This window comes from Camelus ferus, chromosome 7 (assembly GCF_009834535.1).
Source record: "Camelus ferus isolate YT-003-E chromosome 7, BCGSAC_Cfer_1.0, whole genome shotgun sequence".
NCBI classification, from domain to species: domain Eukaryota; kingdom Metazoa; phylum Chordata; class Mammalia; order Artiodactyla; family Camelidae; genus Camelus; species Camelus ferus.
This window is the reverse complement of record NC_045702.1, coordinates 75328091-75350296: the sequence shown is the minus strand read 5'-3', so window position 1 is coordinate 75350296 and position 22206 is coordinate 75328091. Positions and strand designations below refer to the sequence as shown.

Below are 22206 nucleotides of genomic sequence, written 5' to 3'. Positions count from 1 at the left end.
TTCCTATTGAAGTGCCTTCCTATTTCATTTTCCTACTGCTTGTTCTTTCCTAACTACATCTTCTTTGTCATCTAAAAATGAGATCTAATAAGCATGTACTCTTACCTGGTTAAAAAAAAAACCCTTGGTAAACTGCAAGACCTGGATTTATGTTCCCCAAAAGATCCTTTCTGCTAATAAGCTTCAAGCTGGGTTAACAGTGACTGCCCACTCCTGGCTCCTCCACCCCTCATTTTCATCTCAAAGACAGCCTCAGCTTCCAGTTTAGTTCCCAATGTGTGAATAAAGTCCAGCCAACAGGGAGGGAGTTATTGCTGACCTGGATTTATTGCTTCCTTGGCCATCAGACTTACACACCACACGGAGAGCCAGGGAGCCTTGGCCATATGCTACCTCTCCCCATGATTCATTGCTCCTTGTCTTCCCTCAGGAAAGACCAGGTCTTCAGTTTAATAAACCTTCAGTGTGATTACCCTGCATATCAGTTCCATGTTATATGTCCCTGTGGTTGGAAATAAGTGACTTGAGGAGTCTATCCTCTTATAGTTCTGTGCATGGGCCAGTAAGATAAAAGTATGCAAGTTTCATAATTATTTTTCTAAAATCCTTGTGGTTTAGTCTTTTGGAATTCAAAACTTTTCTGATTTTATAAAGAAAATATGGTGAATGGGCCATATACTACTTAATATCCCCTGCCACTCTAAGACAACACCCTATTATCCAGCACATTAATATCTTGCCAGCAAAATATGTGACTACTCACATGAAATAAAGCAAATAAAGACTATACATCATATGATATCTCTTATATGCAGAATCTAAAAAAATGATATAAATGAACTTATTTACAAAACAGAAAAAGACTCAGACTCAAAGCCATAGAAAACAAACTTTCTCAAAGGGGAAATTGGGGGAGGAATAAATAAAGAGTTTGAGATTAGCAGATACAAATTACTGTATATAAAATAGATAAACAATAAGGTCCTACTGTATAACACAGGGAACTACATTCATTATCTTGTAATAACCTATAAGGAAAAAGAATATATTTATGTATAACTGAATACATAACTAACACAACATTGTAAATCAACTATGTATACCTCAATTTAAAAAAAAAAAGACTATAAAGAGTTTTAACTCAGATCAGGCCAGATATTGCTTCCAAATGATTACCAAAAAACTTCCAGTTCTCAGGGCTTTCTAGACTTCAGACATGTATTATAGAGAATAGCTAATACATAATGAATTGGGTGCCAATTGCAGTGCCTGGTTATCTGTCTAGGATTCGCCAATCAACTGCTGAGGTTGTTGCATTGATAGCACAGTGAATCAGGGGTTTTAATTAGAGGTCTCTACTTATTACTGCTCTGTTATTAAGTCTGGAAAGTACAAGGACCGATTCCTATGTAGTCTGTTGCTTAGTCAAGGTGCTAAGCCTGGCTGAGATTATACAAGGCTTCTTTGACTCTAATGTGAAAAGATAATTTGTTGAAATATTAATTTGTGGGGTTTTTTCTCAGCATTCTCCCCAATGCGCCAGGTCCTCTATTGCCTTTGCCTTTGGATAGGCAAACTCCTTCTCTGACCATTTGTTTCCCAAAAGGCTGAAATCCTTGAGGAGACTACATTGGGTAATTGAGAAGTGATTTTGAGGAGGGAGAGAAGGTGGATTTTTTTAAAGGTGTAAAAGAATTTGGAGGTCAGCAGGTTCCACAGAGATTGGGGAAGCTGGCAGCACTTGGGTGGGTGGTTGACTGCATGGTCACTGTTATGGGCTGAACATTTGTGGCCCTCTCTGAAATTCATCTATTGAAGCCCTATGGTGGTATTTGGAGGTAGAGCCTTTGGGAGGTAATTAAGTTTAGTTGAGGTCATGAGGGTGAGACCCCATGATGTTATTAGTGTCCTTAGAAGAGAGACCAGAGTTCTTTCTCTTTCTCCCTCCAAGTGAGGACACAGCAAGAAGGTAGCCATCTGTAAGCCAAGAGGAGAGTCCTCACCAGCAACCAAATCTTCCAAGCTTGATCTTGGACTTTTTAGCCTCCAGAACTGTGAGAGGTAAATTTTTGTTCTTTAACCCACCTGCTCTATGTTATTTTGTTATAGCAGCCTGAGCTAAGACAGTCATCTAGCATTGGCAAAAATTCACATGCCAGGGAAGAGCCCTTCAAAGGTCTAGCAAGGATACGGAAATATTACTAGTACCAAGGTGGACTGAAGATGAGAGGTACCACCCATAGTATTTTATAAGTTCTCTGGAGTACTTAACAACATTGGGGTGGGAGCAGGGTGTTCCAGTATGATTAACATTGAATTTTCTGTCACTTGGTCATGGGAATTGGGACTAAAGTCATATTAAATTAGATTTTAAAAAAACAAAGTAAGGTGATTATTTTGTATACGTGAGTGTGTGTGTTTTTATTTGTCATTATTAATTTTCCACTATATTTTTTCTGTCTCTCTTACCTTTCTTATCCCTTAGCTGCTTTTTTAGATGTATTGCCATCTCTTTCCTGATACCTATGGTTTGATTTACATTTTTTATGCTTTGTATTTTACATTTTTCACTTCTTCTTATTTCTTCCTTGCCCATCCATTTTATCCTCCTCTTTTCTTGATGATGAAGCATCTCCTCTAAGAAAACTTTGGGATGATGCAGGAGGAAAATAGAGGTAGGACACAGAATACAGGTGAGAGCCTAAGTGCAGCTCCACAGAACTCAAAACAAACAGTTCAATTATTTTTGTTTCTACCTGAGACCCTTAACCGATCAGTGTCCTCTTATAGGTAAGGCTCTGGCTTGGGCTGGGAGGTGGGAGCAGGGACTAGGAGTGGATGTGGGAAGGCTTTGAACACTTAGTAGATCTGTGCTCTTTGCTGCTGGGCTGACAGCAAATAGCAGTGTTAAGTATGTACAAAGTGCCTTGAACAAGTACTCCACGACGGCAACAATACTCCATGACTGGCATCACTCAATAGTGTTAGGTCTTTGAGAACAAACAGGTGAAGGATGAACCTCAGTGATCATACGTCAAGAATGTTTAGGAACTAGGAAGGGCTTCTCAAGATGTCATAGCATGTCCTTATGAAGAAGCCACCAGTAGACTCTTTGGATATTATTCCACATCTTTCATGGGCCAGTTGTCTGGTTGGGAAGTGTTATGAAAGGGGAGTAACACCTGGCTGAAGGCTTCCCTGATTGGTCAGACATCCTGCTTCCCCAACCTGTAGGGTCTTCCTGCAAGTGGCCCCAAGGATTTGCCTGGTGTTGCTCCCAAGCAACTACAGGTAGGACCAATAGTTTAAAGTTTTCATACATGTACTAAATATTTTTAGAGTGGTAAGTTCATAGTTCCTTAAAAGTCTTGCTTATTTTTTAGATTTATTGCTAGGAACTTATTGTTGTTCAGGCAAATAATTTTTTACATTACACTTTATACTGTTTATTACTGATGTGTAAAAAATGTTATTGACTTTCATCCTTTGTGCTTTCAGTGTTGTGAAATATTCCTCAGCATTCCTTTAAGGTGAAGATTTTTGCCAGGGTCACCTCCTCTGGGACATCTTCAGTTTTTTCATTACAACCACTTTCCTTATTTATGTCAATACATTCACCTTCATAAAGTTCCTCCAGCTGTATGTCTAGAGTTTCTTGAATGGTGGCACTGTCAACACACCCACAGTAAGCTATTTTTCCTTTAACTCTATTCACAGTGATTCACATTTCTCTTCCAACACTATCACTTTTCATTTCTTTGCTGTACTTTCATCTTTGGTGTCCAATTTCCTCTTTTGAGTACTCGTTTTTGTAAAATGTCATGTGGGTTGGGTTCTCACTGAGAAACAAGAAGGCAGCACAACTACATGCTTCGCTGTCTGTTTGAACTTAGTAATAAAGGCACAGTGACCAATCAGACAGACAGACTTCAGAAGTAGTGATGTGACTGGTCACTGATCATGATGCTCATCTGTTCTTCATGCGTGGATTTGATATATATAATGACTCTGGGAATGGGTATATATCTGAAGAAAACAAAAACTCTAATTCACAAAGATACATGCACCCCAATGTTCATAGCAGCACTATTTACAATAGACAACATATGGAAGCAGTGTCCATCAACAGATGCATGGATTAAGAAGATGTGATATATATAATATAATATATAATGGAATATTACTCGGCCATAAAAATGAAATTTTGTCATTTGCAACAACATGGATAGACCTGGAGGATATTATGCTTAGTGAAATAAGTCAGATAGAGAAAGACAAATACTGTATGTTATCACTTATACATGCAATCTAAAAAAGAGAAATGAACAAGTGAATATAACAAAAAAGAAACAGACACACAGATATAGAGAACAAACTAGTGATTACCAGTGGGGAGAGGGAAGGAGGGAGGGGCTATAGGTATAAACTACTATGTATACAATAAACAAGCTACAAGGATATAGTACAGGAAATATAGCCAATGTTTTATAATAACTATGAACAGAGTATAATCTATAAAATTTTTTAATCATTGTGTTGTACACCTGAAAATGATATAATATTGTAAATCATTGAAAAAACAAAATTAAAAAACTGATTATGTTTGCTTGCATGTGTGTGTGCATAAGCAAACAAAAAATTCCACATGGGAAGCATAAATGACAGAATTAAGGGGAGATTTTCACTTTATATACTTTCAAAGTTTTCAGATGTACATTTTATTTTTCCCTTTTGAAAGAAGTTGAGGCATGATTTATACAAAGCAATGTATGTAAAGAACAATGTATGTCAAAGTCTAAAGTTAATATGTTAATTCCCCCCTGAAAAAGGTCTTTGAACACTTAGATGCCTATTAATTCCCTGCCACCTTGCATGTCATTTTTGTCCCATGTTTTAGTTTTGTCTTTTTTAACACCCCAAATTAGACATTATTACTATTATCATTATTTTTTTGCAGACAATCTTTCAGATTCAACTATGTTTACTACTTTCTTTCCTCACCATTGTTTCTTGCATTTTCAGACCTTCCTTCCAATATAATTTTCCTTCTTTTTGAAGTACAACTTTTATGTGTAGTTTAAGTATAGTTCCATTGGTGACAAATTCTCTAGGCATTTATTTATCAAAAAATTATTTATTTTTCTCTCATTCTTGAAAGCAGGTTTTCTGGGCAGACAACTCAAGATACATATTTCCTTTCAGTTCTTCATCCATATTCTTCCTCTCCTAGACTTCACTGTTGAGTAGGAAGTCTACTATAAATCTGTTTGTGGTTTGTTAAGACTTTTCTCCTGGGTTGTTTTTATAATCTGTTTGTTTTTGCTTTTCTACACTTTAGTAAGGTGGATAAAGTATCTACAGTACCATGTGACATGGGTAAAGGACAGATTTACTGGGGGACATTCACAAGCCAAAGCCACCAAGCAAAGTCCTAAGTGTCTCAATTTTCCTCAACCCCACAGATGTCATTGTAGGCCACACAACCAAGTTCCAGTGAAGAGACACCCTTTCATCTCCTCTCCTTTTTTACTGGGCAAGCATGAAAATAATTTCAGTGAGGCCAACACAGATTACTTCGTTTCCAGGAAATGATTCAGATATCAGCCATTTAGAGGGAGTTTTCTGGGAACTCAGCTGCCCAGCACCTTGGAGGTCTTGGTAAGAAGTTGCAGCACCTCCTTTGAAGATTGGAAGTAGCTCCTGGCCCAAACTAGTTCATTGTTCAGGCAACAGAGAGACTTCTGGAGTCTCAGATAATTCACTTGCTGTATCATAATTCAGCCACTAACCTCTGGTCTCCTATATATCTGACACAGGAAGAGAGAAAGCAGTTATTTGCACCTCACTCCCACCTCACAACCATTCCATTTTGGGGGGTCGGATATGTCTAAGTTCAACCAGGCAGGGTTTGTCATTTTCCCTGAGGAGCAAGGTAGGTTACATGTTCTTGGAGTGGTAAATTCTCATGGATCCAGTTGTTATTCTGACTTCAAGGGCGACATCTAGAGGCAGAGAAGAGTAGCTGCAGAGCTGGCTGATGCCATCTATGTTATCCGAATCATTCTTTTTCCAGCCCTCCACTGTAGTCCTCTTTCCCAGGTGACCAGGGCTCCTGCCTAGGCAGAGTGGCTGAGGGCAGAGATTGCCCCCTTTATGTCTGACTCCCTCTTGCCCATTTCGGACTACATTCTGGTTAGAGTTGGCCCTCCATTCTAAAAGCTGTCAGCCGGGAAACATGATGAACTCTCATGGTTTAGCCATAAGTCCCAAAACTAAGTCCAGTAACTGGAGTTCTCCCCTGCCACCACCTCCAATGTAAGCATTAGCAACCCCAGGGGTTGGGGTGGGAGGGCAAGGACCATGGACGACCAAGTTCCCTCCTCATCCTCCCTCATCCTCCTCTAGTCCTAACAGATGGAACCAGAGTAGCCATCTTCTCACTCTGGACTGGCCTGTTTGCACAGTGGCCCTAGAGCTGGGTGGGTGGGGAGAGGTGTGGGTGGGCCCCCCTCACCTTCTTGACTGGGAGGCTATGAATTTGGAGAGTAAGGACAAAGGCACTTATTTCTAGAGGGAATCAAATTTTCTATCCCCAAGGCCTCTCCCCCTACCAGTGTCTCCTTCAAGCCTTTTTTTCCCTGCTTGCTGACCTTCCAGGAGGGTTTTCTTCCCTGAAGACTGCTCTATCTTTTCTCTTTCCCACTTATCCAGCCCCAGAGCAGCTTTTGTGGATCTGGTCGGGGTTCTTCTACTAGTTCTCTGGCTTTTTCTTTCTCTACCCTACAGCTGCAGCTGCCTGCAAAGACCCAGAGACTTCAGCCCAGAGCCAGAAACACAACACATCCACTCCAACCCTGCTGCTCAAATGAGAGATTTTCATGAAGTCTCCAGATGGTGCAGCCTCAGGCTCAGAGAACACCCCTCTGCTTCCCCCATACTGTTGGAGAATGGGGAGGGCATGCCTGCTCCCTCCTCCTTGGTTGGTCCACCATATTATCCTGCAATAGCAGGCCCTAGGATTGGTACATCTTCATCTATGGAGACTCTGTCCAGACACACTTTTCCCTAGAGAGGATGTACTTTCCTCCTGCCCAGAATCAAGTGGCATTACTAGCTTGTGACCACCCACCTCCTTCTGTCTCCCTGGTTTAATTCAGAAGTCCTAAGTTTAGCTAATTGGAACAAATCATTGGAAGGCAATTTGGTAAATATATCAAAAGTCTTCAAGATCTATAGACATTTTGACCTTGTTACCGATCCCCAATGGGTTTGTGACCCCTCAATGGATCTTTTGCCTGGAGCCACAAATGCCAATCAAACAAAACCACACACAGTCAAGCAGAGCAGTAACTTTATTCACTGATTAAGGAGAAGGGATAGCTTGTGCTCTCAAAACACTTTCTCCCCAAAGGGAGGAGAGTAAGGGTATTTTAAGGGGTAGGAGGCAGACATGTTGTCAAGGCTCTAAGAAAAGAGGCAGCTGGGACATTTTCAGTCTTCCACACTTCTCTGTGCAAGCTTCTTTGGGCCTCACAGAGTACAAATTTCTCTCTTCCAGGCCCCAGCAGAGATTTTAGCATGGTAATGAAGCTAAGGTAACTTTCAGACACCTCTAGGTTTCATTTCTTCCAGTGCTTTCTTGTGGTCAAGTCAGAGCTGGTTCAGGGCAGTTGACCACTGCATATTTCCTAAAGCACAGCAGCAAAACATCTCTGTCCAATACCAGGTGCTTTTGAAACAAACACAGAGATAAATCAAGGCAAGGATTCTTTAGCTCTCAGGAGCTGGTGAGGGAAACCACCTAGTAATTCCAATTCTAGGATTTTAACCTAGGGAAATATTGCAACACATGTCAAGATTTATGTGCATGGGGTAGAGCTCAGGGGTAGAGCAAGTGCTTAGCATGAGGTCTTCAGTTCAATCCCTAGTACCTCCATTAAAAAAAATTATATACAAGTATATTCATAGAAATTTTTATAAAAACAAAAATTAGGAATAATTTTTAGGTTCAGTTGGTGATTGGTTTAATAAATTATGGTGCATACATAAAACTGAATTTTATGTAGCCAGTTTACTACGTCAGATTTCAAAAGTCTCTGTGTTTTCAATCTTGCCTATTTAATGTTCTCAATATTGCTGCCATTGTGATCTTTCCAAGACGCAAAGATCCATGCTCAAAATCCGTCAGTGGGTCCTGATCATCTTCAAGATCATGTGTAAACTTTATGTTGTGGCATGCATGACCTTTTATACCCAGGACACTCTTATCTCTCCAAATTTTTTTCTGTTCTCCCCCAGCATTCTTCGTCCATTTCCTTCTTTCCATCTTGTACTCAACACTCTGGCTCTGCTGAAACATCTGCCGCTTTGCTAACGTTTTCATGCTCTTTATAGCATTGGACTTCTACACATTCTTCTTATCCACCTGGCTAACTCTTTATATTTTAGTCTTTATATCAGACATCATTTTCTCTAGGAAATCTTCTGTCATGTACACCTTTGCCTGTATGTCACAGTCTCAGTATTTTTGTGTGAGTTGCCCAAGCCCCAATTTCCACAGACTAGATAACACCTGCATATATGCAGAGGATTTTGTTACATGAAAGGGAACCCTGAGCTTGAGGAACCTGAATCTTTTACCATGGGTGGTAAACATGCCTGCACTTTACTTCTGAGAGAGATATCTTTATCACATTTGTCAGAAAGCTTGCCTGTGCCTTTGTTCCAGAGAGAGACGCTAGCTCTATCTTCCAAAGCTGTTTGCTAGCTAAGCATCTTGGGTGAGATAGTCCTTAAAAAAGGGCAGTCACAGTCTTGCTCATGAGACATGTGGAAATGCAAGATATCCATAGAGGAGGGACTTGCAACAATATCTTGGAGATAGAGCCAGGATTTATGATGGATTTGTGAGGTATTAAGAAAAAATGAAAAAAAAAAATGACTTCAAAATTGTTGGCCTAAGGAACTGGAAAAATGTAATGCTGATTTGCTGAGACAGAATGACTGTGGAAGCAGCAGGGCAGGCTAATTAATCAACACAATAATTATAATCCTAATGATATTTATTGGGTATTTGCCATGTGCTGGGCACTGTGTTAAACGTATCACAGACATTTAACTGATAAATATTAGCTGATCACTTTATACATGCTAGTCATTATTCTAGGAACTGGAGATGCTGTATTGAGCAAAGCCAGCAGTATCTCTGCCTCGTCTTGTGGTGCCTGCATTGTAAAAAAGGACAGTCAAGCTGCCGAGGAAGTTCACTGTGGGTGGGGATAATCTCTTTCTAGAGCTACAGAGATGTCAACCTTGTGAGGTAGGTTTTATTTTTGTCCCCCCTCCCCTTATCTTACAGATGAGAGAAAAATGACTTAGACTAGCAATATGCCTACAGTCACAGTTAACAAGTGTTGAAGCCAAGATTCTAACTCGTCTGTTTAACCCTAGAGCCTATGCTTCATTTGTCTTTTGGGTAAGAATGTAATCATGAAAATTCACTAGTAAGTGAATTTAATGTCTTTTGAGAAGTGTTAAATTAGCCTGTCCAATAAATTTTCCTCAGAAATGCAATACTGAAAGGTCAAAAAAAAAGTAATGTAAAAATGATGGATCTGGTTGTTGCAGTGGAAAAGTTAACTGAATTGCTTTTTCAACTTAATATTGATTTAATTTCACTCAGATAGTGGATTTTCTTATATTTCATGATATAAATTACTTTTGAATATAGTTTCATTATATATCCTGATTTTTTTGTGTGACATAATTTTTAAAATTGTTATTGAAGTGAATTTGAGTAGAGGTGAGTTTCAAAATATTTGTCCTATTCAGTGGAATATTTTAAAAGCCTTCTAATATATGTTAGTGGCTCTCAGAGAGCATGAAGTACTGAAATCTGTGGTCCTGTAGTGAAAACCCAACACTTAGAAAGAGCTACTTTTTGGATCATCTATCAAAGAAAAAGTTTTGTGAAAATTATTTCCTGGGGCTATATACAGTGAAACTATTAAATAATACAATAGGAACCATAAAATACATCATATTTTAGGCTAAATGTAATGTAAAGAAGAGAGAGAAAAACTGTGGAGATGGGATTATTACTCATCCATTTATTCAACCACTCATTTACTCACTCTGTAAGCATTTTACTAATTATTATTATTTAATGAGACTTGGCATTTATAGCACTCAATAAGCTTCTAATTACATCCTCACTGTCTGTCTTTCCCACTAGATTATATTTTGAACAAGGATAGGTACAATGTCTCTCTTGGTCACAATGCATCCCAGCAGCACTCCAGCATGATGGTCTTCAATAAATGCTAGATTAATGAATGCAGTAGTTAAATGAATCTGGGTATTTTCATCCAAATGGTGCCTGAAAATCCATAGGCACAAATATACATAATACAAGGTTGAGACTTTTAGGTGCTACAGCAAATGTAAAGGATAAATCCTATAAGACTTGAGAGATTAGAAAATTGTGCTGAAAAAATTGGGGGAGTTTCACAGCATTGGGGCTTGGACTTAAGATAGGGAGATGTCTTAGGTTTGGTTTCTTAGGGAATGCAGCTTGAAAGTGCTGTCAGGGTGGAAGGTTCAAACCAAGGGCAGAAAGGGTGAGTAAAAGGGAAATGAGACTAGAGAACATTTGTGAGCTTGAATTTAAAAAAATAACTAGTTGAGTTTCACTACTATCTTGATGGTAAAAATCTGGAAAAAGCACCACTCCCACATTAATGATAAAAGAAATTGGATAAACTAAAAAGAAATCATTTTTTAACCCATCAGAGAATGAAGATCACAGGGAAATCGAGTAGCCTGACATCTAAGGGAAGATAGGCTCCTCCAAGGAGAGATGGGACAGTTGCCCTGACTCACCTGTGGCAAAACAGGGGCTTGTGGAAAAGACAGGTGCCATCCAAGCAGGTGAAAATATCCAGCTAAAATTTGAAATAATTTGTTAAAGGCTGACTGTGGCTCATTTAGAGGCACAGACACAAAAGGAGTTCAGATTCACATATCCACAGACTTCCACTGCACGCCCATCAGAAAGGTGGTGGGGCAGAGCAAAGAAAGCCTCCCATGGAGGTGCAAGTCTAGAGAACGGGAGTGGCCACCTCTCCTCTGGGAAGTAAGCTTTGAGAAACGTTGGTAACTGGGAAATGCACAAAGCCCAGCCTGGACCCTTGTTCTGTAGAAAGCAAAAGTCATAAGTCTTTGGAAGAAAGGCTACAAACCCTGTCATCTTCATGGTACATGTGAAAAGTTGAAACTACAACTGAAACAAAGGTGAAAGGGAAAACTTCTACTCCTAGAATCAGAGCAAGAAATACCGGTCCACAAAGATTCCCCCAGTAACACACTGCAGAGTTTAGCTGCAATGAGGAGGACAGGTTTACTGAGAAAAAAACCACTCCTGAGGCCCAGGGCCTGCCTAAATCCGAAGAAGGACAAGATGGACAGAGGACGCTCCACCACCCTTCAATCAGACACGCAGGTACCAAGTCACAAAAAGCAGTATTCTGTGTCTGGGGGAGAGGCAAGAATGTGGACAGAGACCACTTCTGAACTGCACAGGAAAGGCCAAAAGTTGAGGGGGAGAGCAAGAATATTAGAAAAAAAAAACACCCAAACACCCAAACAACCGTCACACTCCATTTTTTAAAAATCTGGTATTTTTTTAACTGGAGTTACTTATAAACATGTTTTTAAATTCTCAAACCTATGGATATTTTGTATCTTTAAGTATTGACATCTATTTTGATTGCATTGCAGTGAGAATTATGATCTTTATGATACAAATCCTTTAGTATTTGTTTAGATTTGCTTTATACTCTGGTATAGGGTGGCCAACTTAAGTAAATGTGCTGCATGTGCTTAGAAGCACATGGTAAATCAAGCTTGTTAATTATGTTTTTGAACCTCCTATATCCTTACTATTTTTGTCCACTTAATCTAACCGTATTAGAGGTGCTTTCAAAATCTCCTGCTACAGTATTGGATTTGTCAACTTTTCCTTGAATTTCCACCATTTTTTGCATTTTATATTTTGATGTAATTTTAAGAGTTGTTCCATAATTCTGATGCAGTGAAAAAGTTATACTACTTCAGAGTATACTGTATTATGGCCTTCACTCTTGATGAACAAGATAAATATCCATTTTAATCATGTAATATCCCTGCATTGTTTCCAAACATGATTGCTACATAAACTAATCAATATGAGTCCAATAGTCCCTGAGCATTCACAGAAATTGGTTCCACAGATGCTCAAGTCTCAGATAAAATGGTGTAGTATTTGCCTATAACCAATGTACATCCTCCGTATATTCTGTTACCTCTGGATTACATATAATATCTAATTCAATGTAAATGCTATGTAAATAGAGCTTGGCAAAATCAAGTTTTGCTTTTTGGAAATTTCTGAAATCTTTTTTCCCAATATATTCAATCTGAGTTTGATTGAATCCACAGATGCAGAGCCTGCACATATAGAAGGTTGACTGTACTAATCAGTGGAATGCATATAAATTTTTATCCTAGCAGAAAGATCAGAACTCTAAAGTAACAGGTGGTGTTAGCTTTCTATTGCTGCTGTAATATATCACCACACATTTAGTGGCTTAAAACAACACAAATTTTTCTTCTTGCGATTCTGGAGGTCAGAAGTCTGAAATGAGTCTCACTGGGCTAAAACTGAGGTTTCAGCAGGGCTGCATTCCTTTCTGGAGGCTCTGAGGAAGAATCCCTTTTCTTCCCTTTTCCAGCTTCCTAGAGGCCTCCTTCATTCCTTGGCTTATGTCTCCATTCCTCTCACTTCCAAGCCAGTAACATCAGGCCAAATCTCACACACACTATCATCTCTCTGGTTCGCCTTCTGCCTCCTTCTTTCACTAATAATGATGCTAATAATTACATTGATTACAAATTGATTCTATTTTCCATGTTGCAGCCAAAGAGAATTTCCTAAAAGTCAAGTCTCGTCATTTGCTTCTTTGCTTCAAATTCTTCACTGGCTCCCTGTGGCCTATATGAAGTTCACTCCTCTTAACATAACATGTACTTGTCCCCAGCATGACCTCCTGCCACTCTAGATTTATTCTTAAAAATTTTTACTTGCTAGTAATTTTTAGTAATTACTCCCTGGCATGGGATTGCCTACTTGCCCTTTTTATGTCTTTAGCTTGTCCTTTTGTTCTTTGGCTTAGAATTTATTTGTTGGTCTCACAGATGAACACTTATTCTTAAGACTAAGCATCCCAGTCTCCTCCTCTGGGAAATTTTTTCTAAATCTGTCTGAGATAGAAAGGAAGGAAGAAGGGCACAACCATTCAAGAAAAGACACAGCAATTAACAACAAGGTGCAGAAAATTCAACTCCCAACAGGCTTTGAGGCCCAAGAAGGCAGGAGATTTGACTTCCAGTAGACCTTGAGCTTCATTATACAGATTGTAATATGTATTAGCATGGTCAATGGCACTCCCACAGTGCCAAGATAGTTCTGAGGCTAACCAAAATAGGTCAAAATTGGGCAGTGGCCCAAGTCCTGAGAATCCCAGCCCCTTCCGCAAAAGCAGTTGTAACAATTCTTACATTTGTTAGCATATGAAGCTACTCATCCCATAAAAACTAGCAACACTGCCCCTTGCTTCCTCTCCCTTGCTCCCTCTCCCACACCTTCCAAGACTGCCTGCACTCTAGGGAGTATGTATCCATTGAGCACCCAACCCCCACACCTTGTGGCCTTTCTCTTGCCTTCTGAAACAGCCTGCATTCTGCCTATGGAATAACTTTCTGAATAAATCTACCTTTACTCAACTGTGGCTCACTCTTGAATTCTTCCCTGTACGAAGCCAAGGACCCACATTTTGTGGGACGCATCCCAGGGACTCAACCAAGACCTGGGACATGGCAGTCCTCTCGCCCCACATTCATTTTCCTGTAACATCTCCAGACAATAAAACACTTCCTCTCAGGTCAACAATTATTAACTGACTGCTTTTCATGTATGCACGAGGCAGTATAATAAATGCTAGAAATGGATCTGTGAAGAAGGCAAGGTTTCCTGCCATCACAAAGCAGCTAGAGATGAAAACTAACATTTAGATAATTATTTAGTTATAATTTTGTTGAATGCTATAAAGATTTAGTCTTATAAGAATGTATAACCCAGTCTTGGGAGGGTGGCAAGGGCTAGCTTCCCTTAGGAAAAGATATTGAAAGATTTGATGGATGGTCCCATTGTACCCTTTACAATTCTTTCTTAAAGTACTTAGGGGACTGCATTTGAATTGCTTTAAATATAGGACTTCGACTAGCTGATAAATTATACAAGACGCTTACCAAAGATCCTTTTGGCTATCAGAAATACAAGATCTCAATTACGATGTCCACTACTTAAATCTGTGTACACCAGGCACTAAGTATATAATCTTTTACCCCTAGCTGTTATTAACCCAGCTATTATTTTAACTCAGCTATTATTACTCCTATTTTATAGAAAGAAGTTAAGGTTAAAAACGAATGGTCTCTGTTCGTCAGTAGGAGTCAGCGGCCTCAACTCAGCCGCTTCAGCACCTCAAGCCCTCTTTTCACCACATATTTTCGTCTACTTCTATCTGTTTTATTTCTAGAATCTTCTGGTGTCTGGTTTCTACTTAAGTGTTCTACAAAGAAATACACGAGAAAGGCTTACGCTAAAAGTAGCATTATTTTTAACTCTTGTTGCCCTGACCAACATACACTAGAACTTCTTTCCCTTGTGAGGGAGAGGCATTTCCAGATACGGCTTTAGGCTTGCACTAAGACTTATAATTCCATCACAGTCTCTTTTTTTTTTTTTTTTTTTTTTTTTTTTTGCAGCGTCGGACGCCAATAGTTTCCCATATTGTCGTCAGGTTTAAACCTCAGCTTTTCAGAACACTGGTCGTCTGAGCCTGCTTTCCTCACGTCCATGTGAGGGCTCCGGATCCACAACCGCCTTCTCCTCCCTCAAAGGGGTTACACAGTCTCCACAGGAAAAGCGAAGACACAGGTTAGCGGCTCACTGGGAGCCCATAAAAGCCCCCTTAGCTCCCTCCAGCGCCTTCTCTGTTCGCCCAACCCTGCACCATCCTCTCGACCTCTGAATGGCAAAAACCGCAGCCCAAGACGCCCACCCTCAGGAAAGTCTCCACAGAGCCCCACAGTGGCGAAAGAACTAACCTCTATTCCCTCGGCGACTATGGCGACTACGGCGACTACGGCAGGGCCGACGCGCCTCTTGCGCGCTGACGTCACGGTGACGCACGGCCACGCCGGCTCCTCCCACAAGCCCGCGAGTCCGGTTTCCGGCGGGAGAGCGGAGCGCCCGACGTAGGTGAGGCTGAGGCTGGGAACACGGAGCCGGCCGGGGGTTACTCTGTGCCCTGGCGCCCGCCAGAATGCCTCACTTGGAAAACACGGTGCTTTGTCGCGAGTCCCAAGTGTCCACCTTGCGGTCCCTGTTTGGAGAGGTATTGTGGTCCAACTATCTTTTCCAGTTCCCGGAGGCAAACAATTCCGTAGTTTGGGACGTGTTCGAATTTTAAATTTTCGTTTGGCTTGAGGGGCAGTAGACAGCTTTTGCGTTGAGAAAAGGGGTGTAGGTCTACACGACTCCTCACTCAGAGTGACTTCTGAGGAGTCTCTTAAGGAAAACTGCTCATGAAGGACCGGCCTGCCCCATGGCTCCTTGGTCCAGCACCTCTTCTTACACGTAGGCCACAGGGTTGAGAGGGTGTTCTTCCAGGGTAGCTACCCAGGGTTGCTTCTGAACAAGATTTTGCACACCTGGTGTGTTTGCAGAATGTTGCTTATTCAAGTGTAAGTTCCCACGTTTCAGTGAGGTAGTTGGTGTAAGTCCTGTGTGGATGGGTGGTTCTTGTCCAGACCAGTGAGGGCAAAGCAGTGCTTCAGGTTTAACATTTAAATGGCTTTTCCTGAGTTGTAGAAGCCCTGAGGAGGTCCAGTCTAGGCTTCTTGATTAGCAGTTCAGGTGATGCCTATGAGAAGAGCTTAAATGTTTTGTGGTTTTTTGTTTGTTTGTTTGTTTTTCTGGATGAACACAGCCAGGGAGTTCTTTACATAGGAGGCAGCATTCACCTATTCAATTCTTAACCTATTTTTAATTATATTCTGGTGGTCTTTGGTGAGCATTTTGCTTCAGACTCATTAATTAAACTTGGAAGAATTCAGACTTGGGTCTCATCTGTTAGGAGAGTAAATGAGAATTAGGGTCACACCTCCCACACCGCTGATTTGCTTTAAGTACTACTTTCATCTAACTCATGGGATGGCAGTTTTGGGTGGCCTGTGAAGTAATAGTGGAAAAGTACCACCCTCCTTCTAAAGGGGCACATCATTTAGGGAACTAAGAGGTCAATGACTGCATCCTCAGTATCCTAGTTACAATATTTCGGTTATAGTTACGCATTTTATCATTGAAGCACTTTCTTGGTTATGCCTTGTACATTCCTTCCCTGGAGTTGACAAACCCAGATTACTCCAAACAGAGGTGGTCCTCTTGAAAAAGAATATTGGCAAATAGAGATGAGTAGTATCGATTTTGTGTAGATCCCGAAAGGAAATCATGGTTAACAATTTTAGTATCACTTTTCTGTAAGGTGCTGTGCATGTGGGAGAGACAAAAAACTATAAAAAACTGGTTCAAATTTCTAAGCAGATTTATTTATGTATTCAGCAGATAAATACTGAGCACCTTCTCTGTTCCAGATACTGTGCCACATCCTGGCTTATTATAGTTTATGTTAGGTTTATGAAGGTGAAAAGTTAAATAACAGTGCAAGAGTTCAATACAATTCTAGGTAACAATATAAAAGATGTTGTAAGATGGAGTATTATTAAGCACCAAATAATGGATGCAGACAAGTGTGGCAGGATTCCAGAAAGGCAGAGTTTTAGTGTAGCTTGGAAAAATGACCTGAAGGATGTCTTATGCTTCTCTTTAAGGTGAAATAGAGTATTCGGATAACAGAAATGCTCAGCAAGCATATGTTTAATTCTTGAGACAGAATTTTTGAGCTAGTTAATTTACAAGATTGTTATGTGTAAACGTAAGAAAAAATTCATTTTTTAAAAATTTTTTATCTTTTTAAATCCTCCACTTGTGGGTTTTTTTTTTGGGGGGGTGGAGGTAAATAGATTTGTTTTATATTTATTTATTGATCTGTTTAATGGAGGTACTGGGGATTAAACCCTGGATCTTGTGCATGCTATAAGCACACAATCTAACCCTGAGCTATACCCTGCCCCCAAAAATTCATTTATTAAAACATTTATTTTTTGTTTATTTTTAGCATTTGGGCTGCTGTTGTCATAGGCATATCCCATTAGAAAGTATTTTCCCGTATAAATTTGACTTCCTGATTTGTCTTGTAAACAGGACATTTGTAACTTGATGGCTCGAATGTAATAAATGTGGTTGACCCTTGAACAATGTAAGAGTTAAGGGTACTGATTCCCTGTGAAGTCGAAAATCAGCATGTAACTTTTGACTCCCCCCAAGCTAAACTACTTGCCCTTGCCGATAAACAGTCAATTAACACATATTTGTATGTTATATATATTATATATATATATAAAACTTAGTTTTAAAGTTTAAAAATGTACAGTGAAGTTGCAGCCTGTGGGATTAGATTCTATACAAAAGGGTTAATAAAAAAATGGAGTATAATCAAAATTATTTTTGAAAAATCTCTTAAATCTCCAATAAATTTGAAAATACAAGTATTTATAAATATAAACTTGTACAATAATAAAAGGTGTAAGTATATATAGTAATGTATGTAATAAATAGGCCAAATAAAATTTTCCAGAAATTTCAAGAAAGTGTGCTGATGACTAAATGCTCACTGTTGGGATAGTTTGGATTGAATATTTTACTTTACCATGTAAAAATTTCTCAGAAGTTGATAAATATTTTCTGTTTTGTATGTACAGGCTGATGTTTGTCTTTTCTCCCCTAGAGACATCATTTCAGCTTTCCATCCATTTTTATTTATGGACATACTGCCAGTGGAAAGACCTATGTAACACAAACTTTGTTGAAAACTTTGGAGGTAAGACTACCCAAACTCAATATTGATTGGCCTTTACTCATAGACTCCTAGAAATAGAAGGGATCTGGGAGATGTTTAGTTTACCTTTCTCTGAAGGAGTATCTTCTACATAAAACATTTCTGACCAACTTTTGTTTGAATACCTTCAAAGACTGTAAGTTTCAGAAGGCATTGTTAGATAACTTGAGCCTTGATGTTAGAAAGTATTTTTCAAGTAGAACCAATTCCTCTCTCTAACTTTCACTGGCTGATAATATTGGGGGGAAAACACACTAATAATAAATTCTTTTAAAAATATTGACATCTGTTTCTTTTCCATTGTTGTAATATTTGTAATATTGATATTGATAAGTCTGAACCTTCACAAGTACAAAACTAAATATAACACCTTTACCCCACCCTTCTTCCCATATTGCCTTTCAGGTGTCCAAGCTTGCTTTTTGCTTTTTCTTCATTCTCACTCTCTCAGTAAATTGAACCAGTAAACATGTTCTGTTGATTCTACATTAATGTCTTGACTCCATGTAGCTTTAAGCAGAGCCACTGTTGCTATCTGAATTTCATTTACCATTGTTTCTTCCATTTATTTCTACAACAGCTTCCTAAGTGCAGTCTGTTCTTCACCCTGCAGCTAGTCCATGAAAATCTTACATAGGATCTTCAGGAAAATGTTCAGGTGCTTTGCCTGACATATAAAACTCTTCATGAGCTGAATTTAGTTTATTTTTCATAATATAATGGCTAAGAGTTTGGGGTAGAGTCTGGCAGACTCATGTTCTTCTGGGTTCACCCTTTAGTACTTTCCCCATCTGATAAGTGGGGCTGATAGTGACAACATTTAAAATTGTGAGAATTCAGTGAATTAATACATGAAGAGTGCCTATCACAATGTTTAGTATATAGTAAGCACTCAATAAAAGTTAGCTGCTATTATTTGTGATTATTGCCACACTCTCTTTTATATCCTAAGCCAGGGATGGGCAGACTTTTTCTTATATGCCAGATAGTATATGTTTTAGACTTGTGGGCCATAAAGTTTCCATTACTACTACTTGACTCTGTCTTATTGTGAAAGCAGCTATGGACAGTATCTTTCTGAATGGTCATGGCTGTGTTCTCATATAGTTTTATATATCAGAACGAATGGCTGGCCCATATGCTGTAGTTTCTTACCCCAGTCCTAGCTCTACCTCAGAGTATGCATGTTCTGTGTAGCATACTAAACTACTTATAGTTCTTGCTGTCTCTTATTTTCATCCCTTGGTACATACTGCTCCCTCTGCTAGGAATGGCTTTCTTGTACTCATTCACTCCACCTCTCCTACCCTATTGCTTGGTAAATGCTTATTTATTTTGCTAGGTTTCCTTACATTTAACACTTGGTAGCCTTTCTTGACTCTCTAGGATGTGTTAGATGTCCCCTCTGTTGTGCAACCTCAGTACTCTGTGCTTGATTCTGTTGTAATATTTATCCTTTTCAGCTGTGATAGATGTTTGTGTTTCCCTGGCTTGAGTCTGTGAGTTTCTTGAGATTATTCCTAGTACAGTTCTTGGCATGTATCAACTTGTGGATTTTAGCCTTTGATCCTAAAGATTGCCTGTGCATTTTAAAATACAGATGTCTGGGCTTCATACCAGACTTCAGAACCTGAGTGTACAAGGTCCTGGATCAGACATTTGCATTTGAAACTCCAGTGTCCAAAAAAATCTATATTGAATAAAAAAGCATGACAACTGAATACCAAAGGTCCGTATTTAAGGGCTGTGTTTCATTTTTTACTGCACATGATTTTTTGCTTCTACTTAATCATTGTAATAAATAATGGTTATCACTACTTCTGATATAGGTACACAAAGAAACACTTAGAAAATGCTACCATTACAGGTCATGAATAGCACACACATAGCAGTAAGCAAGACACCCATAACAGAGTTATTGTGGACTGTAGTTTGTAAAAGAATGAGGTTAAAGAGGTTAGAAAATGCTGGAGAAATTGTACCTAAGTAAATATAATGGAGCCTGAGTTACACTTTTACTCTGAGAAAGAAAGAAAAGCCTCCTTAATGGGTGAGATTTATAGAATGTCACTAAAAATAGTTATGGATTCCACTATTTGCTAGATGCTAAAAGCTGTCTTCTGAATGATCATTACTGCTTTTGTGATTTCATTTGAGAACAGACTAGATTTGTAAGTCTTTTGTTTCCTTGTTGCTTTTCAGATTACCTCCACTTTGATAGTTCTCTAAGCGAAGAATGGGTTCTCAGTTCTCATAGGATGATTACTTTGGTTTCTAACTCTTATTAAAATTCTTTTTTGATCTAGGTTTTCCCATCATTAAAAATACTATCTTAAACTTTTAAGTAAGAAATTCCTGCTAAGAATTTTTTGTTCACATGTACTTGAATTTCTTGTAAGAATTCTTTAGAGGAAAATTCAGGTTTGCTTTAAATCCCTGTAGGAAACAGATGAAAATTCAAATAATTGAAATGAGTTTAATGGAGGGACTATTTTACAAAGGTTGAAATGTTAAGGGAACCAGTAAGAGATGGTGATGCACTGACAGCCTTTACCTCCCTGAGACTGAATGGACCATGGGAAGGAGCTATTATCAGACCCCAGCAAGAGATTAAGCCTTTGACGGGGATCTGCCCAATTTGAGCTGTAGCCTTTGATAGAAGATCAGCCACTGTTAAACTCTGGGTCGCCAAAGGTTGGGGGAGAGAGTCAAGGAAATATTCAGCTTTTTCTTTTATCACTCTCCTTCAGTCTCTTGGTTCGTTCCATTGGCTGAATCCAACCAGAGCTAGAAAACAAGAGTCTGGGTGATAGTCTTTAGTAGTCAGCCTCCTGGAGCACAGAGCAGTTTGGAGAATGGTGAGGTATACACTTAGAAGGGCAAATGGGGAATATCCAGCAGAGCCATTATTGTATATGTGTGTTTTCTTATTACACGTTTTTTGGTTTTTGGTTCAGCTCCCACATGTCTTTGTGAATTGCGTTGAATGCTTTACCTTGAGGCTGCTTTTGGAACAAATTCTAAACAAGTTGAATCATCTTAGTTCTTCAGAGGATGAATGTTCTACTCAAATAACCTGTGAAACATTTAATGACTTTGTTCGCTTGTTTAAACAAATAACCAAAGCTGAAAGTCTCAAGGATCAGACTGTATATATTGTAAGTAATTTAATTTCATTTATCTCTTATTTGAAAACTGATTTATTAGATCAATTTCCATATGTTTTGGGTCTCATTATGTACAGTGCATTGTGCAAGGTGCTTAAGGGATATAGAAATGTTTTAGATGTATTTCTTTTTTTCTAATTGAGGTATAGTTGATGTACAGTATTATATAAGTTTCAGGTGTACAGCATATTGATTCTTAATTTTTAAAAGTTATACTGCATTTATAGTTATAAAATATTGGCTGTATCCTCTGTGCTGTACAATATATGCTTATAGCTTATTTTATATGTAGTAGTTTGTACTTTTTTATTCCCTACCCCTTTCTTGCACCCCCCACCTTCCTCTTTTCACTGCTGATGACTAGTTTGTTCTCTATATTTGTGAGTCTAGATGTATTTCTTATCTAAAGGGAGCTTCAGTTTAATAGAAGAGTTATGATGTTCTCATTTAGGACTACATGCAGAATGTGATAAGTGATAGCCGTGAGATGAAAAGTGCTGACTCAGGCACATCTTGTACAGCTTTATGAGGTGATAACATTTGAGGTAGACCTAAAGGAATTGTTAGGGTGTTTTTAAGAAGAAACTGGAGAAGAGAAGTTTCAGATGGAGGGAATTAGGCAAAGACATACAGATGGGAATGGAGGCCAGGGAATGCCAAGTAGTTTAGTCTTAGTGGGTTATGAAATATGAAGGAAGAAAAGGAAGACTAGAACGGTAGGTGGGGTTAGATTGTGGAGTGTCTTGAAAACCATAGTAATGTTTTTTTATTTCATTTCCTAGGCAGTGAGAGGAGGTAGTGAAGACTTTAGAGCAACAAATATGCTTTAGGAAGATTACTATGAAGGCATGTTGAATGGGTGGATTGGAGGGGGGTGAAACATAGGTCAGATGGTTTGAGGCTCTTGTAACTGTTTACAT

General features: G+C 39.1%; 2 protein-coding genes across 6 annotated transcripts in view; one reads left to right on the top strand and one right to left on the bottom strand.

Moving 5' to 3' along the window:
• Positions 1-15269, bottom strand: part of LHFPL3 (LHFPL tetraspan subfamily member 3) — a 629939-nt gene extending 614670 nt beyond the window's left edge. For all 3 annotated transcript variants that reach the window (XR_004321615.1, XR_004321617.1, XR_004321616.1), the window contains exon 1: positions 15208-15269. The gene's annotated coding sequence lies outside the window, so the exon portion shown is untranslated. The remainder of the gene's footprint in view (positions 1-15207) is intronic.
• The window catches only part of ORC5 (origin recognition complex subunit 5), a 69608-nt gene continuing 62669 nt past the window's right edge, over positions 15268-22206 (top strand). For 2 of the 3 annotated variants that reach the window (XM_014556108.2, XM_014556107.2), the window contains exons 1-3: positions 15307-15497; positions 18009-18101; positions 21077-21277. In XM_014556108.2, the coding sequence (XP_014411594.1) occupies positions 15426-15497; positions 18009-18101; positions 21077-21277 (366 nt within the window). In that variant the 5' untranslated portion in view covers positions 15307-15425. Of the gene's footprint in view, positions 15498-18008; positions 18102-21076; positions 21278-22206 lie in introns of all 3 variants that reach the window. The other variant, XM_006181011.3, reaches the window with a different exon arrangement.